The 10,354-nt window shown below is 37.1% G+C and overlaps 1 protein-coding gene across 1 annotated transcript in view; it reads right to left on the bottom strand.

Annotated features, from left to right (window-relative positions):
• Nucleotides 1-10,354, bottom strand: part of Gpr158 (G protein-coupled receptor 158) — a 391,739-nt gene that overhangs the window by 11,169 nt on the left and 370,216 nt on the right. Inside the window, exons 8-9 of the mRNA XM_021152640.2 lie at nucleotides 9,259-9,397; nucleotides 4,240-4,345 (exon numbers count right to left, since the gene is read on the bottom strand). Coding sequence (XP_021008299.1) covers nucleotides 4,240-4,345; nucleotides 9,259-9,397 — 245 coding nt within the window. The remainder of the gene's footprint in view (nucleotides 1-4,239; nucleotides 4,346-9,258; nucleotides 9,398-10,354) is intronic.

Below are 10,354 nucleotides of genomic sequence, written 5' to 3'. Positions count from 1 at the left end.
TTGGGTAGAGTACCTTCTGTTTCTATTTTGTGGAATAGTTTGTGAAGAACTGGGATTAGATCTTCTTTGAAGGTCTGATAGAACTCTGCACTAAACCCATCTGGTCCTGGGCTTTTTTTAGTTGGGAGACTATTAATTACTGCTTCTATTTCTTTAGGGGATATAGGACTGTTTAGATTGCTAATCTGATCCTGATTTAACTTTGGTACCTGGTATCTGTCTAGAAAATTGTCCATTTCATCCAGGTTTTTCAGTATTGTTGAGTATAGCCTTTTGTAGAAGGATCTGATCGTGTTTTGGATTTCCTCAGGAACTGTTGTTATGTCTCCCTTTTTCATTTCTGATTTTGTTAGTTAGGATGTTTTCCCTGTGCCCTCTGGTGAGTCTGGCTATGGGTTTATCTATCTTGTTGATTTTCTCAAAAACCAGCTCCTGGTTTGGTTGATTCTTTGAATAGTTATTTTTGTTTCTGCTTCGTTGATTTTTCCCCTGAGTTTTTCCTGCTGTCTACTCCTCTTGGGTGAATTTGCTTCCTTTTGTTCCAAAGCTTTTAGGTGTGCTGTCAAGCTGCTAGTGTATGCTCTCTCTAGTTTCTTTTTGAGGCACTCAGAGCTATGAGTTTTCCTCTCAGGAATGCATTCATTGTGTCCCATTAGTTTGGGTATGTTGTGGCTTCATTTTCATTAAACTCTCAAAAGTTTTAATTTCTTTCTTTATTTCTTCCTTGACCAAGGTATCCTTGAAGGGAATATTGTTCAGTTTCCACGTGAATGTTGGCTTTATATTATTTATGTTGTTATAGAAGATCAGCCTTAGTCCATGGTGATCTGATAGGATGCATGGGACAGTTTCAATATTTTTGTATCTGTTGAGACCTGTTTTGTGACCAATTATATTGTCAATTTTGGAGGAGGTACCATGTGGTGATGAGACAAAGGGTTATCCTTTGTTTAGGATAAATTGTTCCATAGGTATCTGTTAAATCCATTTATTTCATAACTTCTGTTAGTTTCACCTTGTCTCTGTTTATTTCCTCTTTCCAGGATCTGTCCATTGATGAGAGTGGGGTGTTGAACTCTCCCACTATTATTGTGTGCAGTGCAATGTGTGCTTTGAGTTTTAGCAAAATTTCTTTAATGAATATGTCTGCCCTTGTATTTAGAGCATAGATATTCAGAATTGAGAGTTCATCTTGGAAGATTTTACCTTTGATGAGTATGAAGTGCCCCTTCTTGTCTTTTTTTAATAACTTTGGGTTGGAAGTGAATTTTTTTTTTCGATATTTGAATGGCTACTCCAGCTTCTTTCTTCAGACCGTTTGCTTGGAAAATTGTTTTCCAGTCTTTCACTCTGAGGTAGTGTCTGTGTTTTTACCTGAGATGGGTTTCCTGTAAGCAGCAAAATGTTGGGTCCTGTTTGTGTAGCCAGTCTGTTAGTCTATGTCTTTTTATTAGGGAATTGAATTCATTGATATTAAGAGATATTAAGGTAAAGTATTTGTTGCTTCCTGTTATTTTTGTTGTTAAAGTTGGGATTCTGTTCTTGTGGCTGTCTTCTTTTAGGTTTCTTGAAGGACTACTTTCTTGATTTTTCTAGGGCATAGTTTCCTTGTATTGGTGTTTTCCTGTTATTATCCTTTGAAGGGCTGGATTCCTTGAAAGATATTGTGTGAATTTGGTTTTGTCATGGAATACTTTGGTTTCTCCATCTATGGTAATTCAGAGTTTTGCTGGGTATAGTAGCCTGGGCTGGCATTTGTGTTCTCTTAGTGTCTATACAATATCTGTCCAGGATCTTCTGGGTGGGTTTCATAGTCTCTGATGAGAAATGTGGAGTAATTCTAATAGGCCTGCCTTTATGTTACTTAACCTTTTTCCCTTACTACTTTTAATATTCTGTCTTTATTTAGTGCATTTGTTGTTCTGATTATTATATATCGGGAGGAATTTCTTTTCTGTTCCAGTCTATTTGGAGTTCTGTAGGCTTCTTGTATGTTCATGGGGATCTCTTTCTTTAAGTATGGGAAGTTTTCTTCTATAATTTTGTTGAAGATATTTTCTGACCCTTTAAGTTGAATATCTTCATTCTCATCTAAACCTATATTCCATGGGTTTGGTCTTCTCATTGTGTCTTGGATTTCCTGGATGTTTTGAGTTAGGATCTTTTTGCATTTTGCATTTTCTTTGATTGCTGTGTCCATGTTCCCTATGGAATCTTCTGTACCTGAGATTCTCTCTTCCATCTCTTTATTCTGTTGCTGATGCTGGCATCTATGGTTCCTGATTTCTTTCCTAGAGTTTCTATCTCTAGAGTTGTCTCCCTTTGGGTTTTCTTTATTTTTCTACTTCCAGTTTTAGATCCTGGATGGTTTTGTTCAATTCCATGACCTGTTTGGTAGTGTTTTCCTGTAACTCTCTAATGAACTTTTGTGTTTCCTCTTTAAAGGCTTCTAGCTGTTTACCTGTATTTTGCTATATTTCCTTCTTAAAGTCCTCCATCATCATCATGAGAAGTGACTTTAGATCCATGTCTTGCGTTTCTGGTGTGATGGTCTATCCAGGACTTGTTATGGTGGAAGAGTTTGGTTCTGATGATGCCAAGTAACCTAGGTTTCTGTTGCTTTTGTTCTTATGCTTGCCTCCTGCCATCTGATTATCTCAAGTGCTTGCTGCCCTCAATATATCTGATTGGAGCCTCTCCTTCCTATAATCCCAGTTGATTCAGGACTCCTCAGAGTCCAGCTTTCTCTGTGATCCTTTGATTGTGGGCTCCTGTGAACCTGAGATTCTGGGTGTGTCAGAGGTTTGGGCTGTCAAGAGACCCTGAAATACTGGTATGACCCAGATCCTCTTATGCTGGGATTCTGTTGTCCTAAGATCCTTGGTGTGTTACAGTGTCTGGAAGTGGTATCTCCTTTGAGAACTGTGGAGCTGTCTGATCAGTGGGTCGACTTTTTTTAAAAACATGGATTTTTGTATATAATTTGAGCTCTCAGAGTTGTATGATAAGTCCTTTACTGACGTCTGACTTCCCCAAGTTGCATTAAATTACTTTTTACTGATAAATAATATTCCATTATAAAATATACCATAATTTACTTATGCATTTATTAGCTGATAAACATTCAGGCTGTTATAAATAATGATGTTGTGAACATTCATGTACAAGGTAAATGTAGATTTAAGTTCTCTTTGTAGATCAGTAACAATTTTTTTTTGTTGTTGTTGTTCCACCTATAGGGTTGCAGACCCCCTCAGCTCCTTGGGTACTTTCTCTAGCTTTTCCACTNGGGGCCCTGTGTTCTATCCAATAGATGACTGTGAGCATCCACTTCTGTATTTGCCAGGCACTGGCATAGCCTCATAGGAGACAGCTATATCAGGATCCTTTCAGCAAAATCTTTCTGGCATATGCAATAGTGTCAGTAACAGTCAGTAACAATTTATGGGAGTAACAGTCTGAGTAGCCATCAATCTAATAAATATAAAATTTGTATTGCAAAGTTTTAAAAAGCTTAGAAAAACTACAGTCTCAGAATCACCTATGAAGACACTGTGTTTGGTTGATACAACTCAGTAAAGCAGAAAAATAAATGTTATGTTGTTCAGAATTGTTTTATTTTTCAATCAGGTTGAACCTAAAGGTTAAGTGTGTGAAGTGAGATATAGCCAGACTAAAGGACACGAAACCACAACTCTGGGTTTGTCTGCTATAATATAATGCTTCTCTGTATACAACAAAACAGTACTTATACTAATTATAATGCTACAAGTTGTATAATCTATGTTTATCCCAAACTCTGATGTCATCTAATTTAATTCTGAGATTTAGTTCTGTGGAAACTGAAGCCCGGATGAGAACCTTGGCTGATGTTACAGTATATAGGTAGTTTAAGGTGAAGGATAATATAGAATCGATATCTTCTGAATCTTAGAATTCTTTTCTCCACTTCCCTTTGAAAGCCCAGGAAAATCTTAACCTGAATATCCCACTATAGACCTTCTTCTATAGGTAATTTCACACTCACTGTTTTCTACTTACACAAAAGATTAATAAATCCCTTCCCCACTGCAAAACCAGACACTCACTTTCTTGAGGAGGAATGTTTAAAACAAATAATGGTGGAACATCAAGCAAACCTCCACACTTTGCCCACAGTGGCAGGTACTTTAAGAAAAATAACTCCATGCTCCTTCAGAAATTTGTCTGGCAAGAACAAATGCAATACTAGAATAATACCTTTGGAATTAGAAGCAGCCCAATGGTGACTGTCACAGTCAAGTGAGCATGTGCAAAGTACAGCATCAGCATCCAGTCGGGCTGAAGTCTCGAGGCGAGCACGAATCTGAAATGAGGGTTCTTTATGTTAGCAGTAGAGATTTCTGTTTTAAATGCTAGCATTCTGGGACACATTTCCTCTTAGTGTATTTAGAAAAATGAAAACTTCTGTTTCTACAGCACATCTTTTCATCACAGAAAAATAAAGGTGAAAATGACTTTTAGGTTGGAAGGACTGTAAATTCCTTTTAAATGTCCACCTACATATTGACCATGTTTTTTTTTTTTCTTTTTTTAATGTTGGAATGTATTAATATGATATACATGTATATGTTGATTCTATACAGCTAAGAATGCACATAACTTCAAAACAGAAGTTAAGTTCAGGAAAATTAAGTTAGAAGTCACATCTGAATATATTCTTATAACTTTGTTTTTAAAACGTTAATTGAGATGAAGGCAGGAAAGGAGTAGTTAATTATTTACTTATTTGTCTTTGTGAATAGTCTCAAAATCTTAAAAGGTGACAATAGAGTGGATAAATGAATGGGATAATAATCTTTGAGATGATTCTTTACTTATCCTTATTTATTTTCATTCTTTTTTTGTGGTGCTGTGTGTGTGTGTGTGTGTGTGTGTGTATGTGTGTGTGTGTATGTGAGAGAGAAAGAGAGAGAGAGAGAGAGAGACAGAGACAGAGAGATAGAGAGAAAGAGAAAGACTCTTTTGTATTGTATAATTTTTTTTTTAACCTCTGAGAGAACTTTTAAAGTAAAGCTTTGGTGTATTCAAAAGTTGTCAAATTACCTTAAATAATTTATAATATAGTATTTAGGATAATTTGCAATTGAGATATAGAGCCTTTCTTCACAGTAGTAAGGAAGATTCAGTACTGAAGTCTGCTCTAAAACTCCTCTAAATGCAAAGGTGCACTCAGAAACAGCTCTGTATCAAAAGACTCATCCCCATGCCCAAACCAGGAATGTTCTTATAAAGATCTTATTGTAGCTATAATCCTCCTTTTAATTTTCTACAACACTGTGTATTCCCAAATGCTAAATCTGCTGTTCTACTGCATTAGAAATAAGAATAATTTTTTGTTTCAATGATATATAATGAAGTTTTAAAAATATGCTTTAAATGTATGCTAACACATTTCATATTATTAAGATTTATTTTATTGTTGTTTGTGTGTATGTGTGAGTATAGGCAGGAGCCTGTGGAGGCCAGAAGTGTATTGGGTTTCCCAAGAGCTGAGACTGTAGACAGCTGGGGGCAAAAAGAAGCTTTATCTGTGTTTTAAATGTATTTAATATGTAGTTTATAGAATGTGGTAAAGTTTTCCACATGATTTTTTCCTTAGGTCTGTGAAATTTCTAAAATTCATTGTAACAGGACTGCCATAAGCAGCAGATGACAGTCTCCAAGGCTTGTATGACATGCATTTACATGTGCCTATCTGTGAACAATGTACTCTAGGAAAATGATAAAAATGCAGTCACTTAGTGGCCATTGTAAATTCTGGAGCAGAAAGGCACATCAGTGGAAATGGATTTCTGTCTCTAAGCCTCTTTTTAAAGGGAAATCCTATCTCGTATACCAGCACATATATGTACTCTGCTTAGCCAGTAATCTTCTCTATCTAGAAGGAGGAGTGTTTCCATACACTTGAAGTGAAAACTGTGACTTTCCAAAATAGTACTTTGAAATAATGCTGATATTAATTACTTTTGATTTAATCAGCCCTAATTCCCTGCCCGGTTGTAGCTCTGGCTGGAAATATCTTGAGAAAAGCAATTTTGATTTAAAGCTTCAACTTTAAAATGCTGTTTCAGCTTTGCAAAAATCTATATAAAATGCAGCAATATTTGAAAATTGTGCTTAAAAATCAAGCAAACATAAAGGGTCTTGCAGAATCCTAGAGGGTTGCTTCGTGCTAGCTCTTAGAGTCAGTAAAGGACTAGGACAGAGAGAGGCCTTTGCTCACTTATCCTTTCAGAGTTAGTTCTTTGAAATTGGCTTACTTTTGTATAATCTCCCCATTTTGTAAGAATGAAAGTGAACATGTGCATGATAAATTTTCATGCATATGTATGTACAAATATATTTGAAGCAGAATAACAAAAACCACCTTAGTCAACAGGATTTATTCAAGAAAAAAGACTAAAATGGATATTTGTGATTAAAATTTATCATTATTGATCTTTTCCAGGGATTTCACAAGGATCCGCATTATTGATTCCATGTGTGAGTCAGGCCTTGAAAATATTTGATTTTTAAATATCATTTTTATTACTTTTCTCTGCCCATGTTCTAAGTCAGTGTCCTATAGATCTACTTACCTATAGATCTACTTCCCCCCTAATCAGAGGGAAAGGGAAGGAGGCATGTTGGGGGGGTGCTATATGAGGGGGACTGGGAGGAGAGGGTTGTGTCAGGATGTAAAATGAGTCTGCTGTGTGAAACTACAATTTCGTTCATTTGTCCTTTCTGGCCATACAGATTCCCAGATTTGTAATTAATCAATCATGTGCACATACATAAAATTACCTAGAGTGGTGAACCACTGTGTTAACAGTGCTGACTTTTGGGGAGTATGAATGTACTTCTTTCTTAACTATTTATCATTTTTACAAGTGACTATGTGTTACCTTCTTAATAAAATACCTTTGAGCTTTTATCTAAGAATCAATTTAGTTATCTGCTAATGAAAGAACCTGGGCTGTTTTACATTTCCAAATTCATTAAAACTCATGTAGTGGTAAAACCTTATGAGACCATCTAAAGTAGACAGGTATATTTATGCAACTTCTTTAAGCTTTTAAAATTTGAACAATTTGTTTGTATGAAAGCTGGCAGCTTATTGTGAGGAGAAACAGAAAACCCTTTTCACTCCTTAGTTCCATTGCAATAATAACAGGCCTGGCAAACCACCTATGAGGAGCTCTTAAGTCTCTGTGTCTTGTAAATAGAACATTTGACTTGCAGCTAGTTACAGAGAAGCATGCTTGTTAACTCTTAACACTTACGAGCTTGACATTCTGGAGACTAATAACAAAGAGTGACATCACTTGAAAGATAATCTTTAACTCTATCTCATGAGACCATGGCAAGGTCTTCTGCTCTGTGCTGTCCCATTCCAGACCCAGGACATTCTCTCTCAGATTTGAGTACTCTAGTCTCAGGGAACTTAAGAAGCCTTCCCCCATCACCTCCAAGCTCCTCAGTTCTTCCCAATACTCTTCCACAAGACTCTTCAAGCTCTGTCTAATGTTTGGCTGTGAGTCTCTCTGCATCTGTTTCAGTCAGCTGCTGGGTGGGGCCTCTCAGAGAACAGTTGTGCTAGACTCCTGTCTGCAACCTTAATGGAGTATCATTAATAGTGCCAGAGATAGGTGCTTGCCCACTGGATGGGTCTCAAGTAGGGCAAGTCATTGGCTGGCCATTCTCTCAGTCTCTGCTCTATCCCCTGTCCCTGAACTTCTTGCAGTTGGGACAAATTTTCTAAGAAAGTCTATTAGCTTGGACCCTTAGGTGACCCAGAGACTAAACCACCAACCAATGAGTAGGAACTGTCCCTGACTCTGTTGCCTGCTTGTGGATCTTGTTCCTCTAACTGGAGAGGATGTGGCTAGTCCTGCAGTGACTCCATGTGCCAGGGTGCATTGGTACCCAGAGGGTCTCCCCCCTTAACAGAGGAAAGGAGAGGGGGTATGGGAAAGAAGGTATGTGAAGGGGAACTGGGAGGAGGAGAATTATGATCAGGATGTAAAGTGAGTAAATAAATTAATTAATGGGGAAAAAAACCTTTTCCATTAGCTTTACTTTAACCTCATATTCTGTTCTCCTCGACTTTCCAACAACTTTTATTTTCTTCTCATCTTTTATTTCTCCATTTCTTGAGCTGCAGAGAAACAAAGCTGGACCAGTTCCCCTGACTCCTGGCCTGGTGGGGTATCCAGAGCTACTGGACAGTAGATAACCTCATTTTTTGTTTACAAGTTTAAAAACTGCAGCTGTTGGAAGTATCAACTTTTCTCTGGCATCATTGGTTCCCAAAGGCAGAAGTTAGTATCTTCTGAGGTTTTGTTAAATAAGAGTCAAGCACTCAGAGAAACTCCTACACATTCCCAGCCTCCTGTTCCACCCTAACTCCAGGAAAGTCTGAATGTCAGCAGGGGAATAAATCCTAACCCTTATATCAGGACAAAGACATTTAGCATTTCTGATGCAGTTCTAAGTGTACCCTAATTTTCAGTATTTTTTAAGCAATTGGATGGCATTTATTTTTTGGTTGTTGATAAAATGCCAGGGTTCCTTATGTTATCTGGCCCCTGAGATTTCCATCTCATTTTTTAGTTATGATGCATGGGAAAGGTCTCAGAAGTCAGATGCACGTCATTTCATTTGGCAAGTCTGTCTCCTTCCGATTCCCCTGCTGTAGAGATGCATGAGACAAGCACAGACCAATGGCTAGTTGATAGTCTGGGCTCAGACATCACACCTAAGGCAGGAGGACACCAGGAAATAATGCATAATAATCTAGTTATCACACTGAGCAGAACTCAGTAGAGCCCCCACTCATGAGTTGTCTGAGTACTAAGAGTTTGGAAGTCTAGACCAGCATATTAAATGTAAATAAAGGGGGTGAGCACCTATAGCTATTTTATCACACACATGTGTGATGATTTACATCTCAGTCACTCAATATGGCATATAAATGAAAGTATCGTGTAAGTGGGTATACATATTATACTAACATGGAACTAATCCACAAAATAAATGAAGTAAGAAAACCCATTAGAAGAGAATAAGAGCAACTAGACCCATCTGCCATGTCTGCCACAATCAGGTATTCATAAAGCATTATCTTCCTTAAATATTTCCATTACTCATCTTTTAAAGTTTTGCTATTTAAATTAAATTACAACACACACCACAAATACAACAGTTTTTGTACCACTGCCAAGGACCACTCACCTGATTGTATGGAATATAGCCGTGATAATGAGCTCATTGTGAACTGCGACAGCCATGTAGCGTGGCTCATGAAATGCTGAAGGGACAGTCCGCACTGCATAGCAGAGATAAATGCCCCACAAGAGGAATAAAAATTCAGCTGTGAGAGGAACAAATAATCCTTCATTAGCTTCATAGGTTAGAAAAAATAGAAAATTTAAATTATTCAACATGCCTCTTGTTGTAGAAATAATCTTAGATTCTTGTAAAGTCCCATTCATATAAAGATACGAATGACATGCCTTTAATTTTTAAATTTTATTTGGGGTGTATATTTTCAGAGGTCTCCTCTGATGCTGCCATTGTCTACAACACAATTGGTATTCTCATTGTTTTGTTAAAATTTGGATTTTATTCCCTACAATAACTGAAATAATTTTTCCCATTCTTAAGCCAAGTTTACGGTATTCAGAGAGTCTGGATCCTAACTTGGGAGCCTACACAGCCTCTGGAAATGGAAGTTCTGCAGCAACAATCCAGTTCAGGAAGTAAAAGTAGCCACTTCCAGAAATGTGGGAGCACAGGTTGTTAAACACTTGGTAGCATATTTTACAAATGAAACATTGTTTCTTCACATATGACAGAAATTTTATCTTTTGTGGGTGGAGTATGGAAAAAGTCATAAAATCTGCAATCACCTTGTTGGACCTTTGTTGCCAGGAGGGGCAGGCACCATGTATCAGCTAAGAGTGCCTGAGTTTGAGCCTGACTCTCTTCCCTAACTCAGAATAATCTCAGGTCATGAGCTGACCCTCTGGAGCCACAGTTTCCTCACCAGGAAAAGATGTCTCATAAAGTGTACACTAGGGGACAATTTACTAATTAGGTGAGCTAGTATACAAAAAGCACTTAACATGGTTTACAACTCAACTTTTTTCAAATACTAAGATTCTCATTGTCAGTTTTGCAAATTGATCATTGCTACATTTTTCTTTTTCATTTCTTTTCTTTCTTTTCTTTCTTTCTTTCTTTCTTTCTTTCTTTTCCTTTCTTTCTTTCTTTCTTTCTTTCTTTCTTTCTTTCTTTCTTTCTTTCTTTCTTTCTTTCTTTCTTTCTT

This window comes from Mus caroli, chromosome 2 (assembly GCF_900094665.2).
Source record: "Mus caroli chromosome 2, CAROLI_EIJ_v1.1, whole genome shotgun sequence".
NCBI classification, from domain to species: Eukaryota; Metazoa; Chordata; class Mammalia; order Rodentia; family Muridae; genus Mus; species Mus caroli.
The sequence above is the reverse complement of the archived record's forward strand: the minus strand, read 5'-3'. Positions and strand labels throughout refer to the sequence as shown.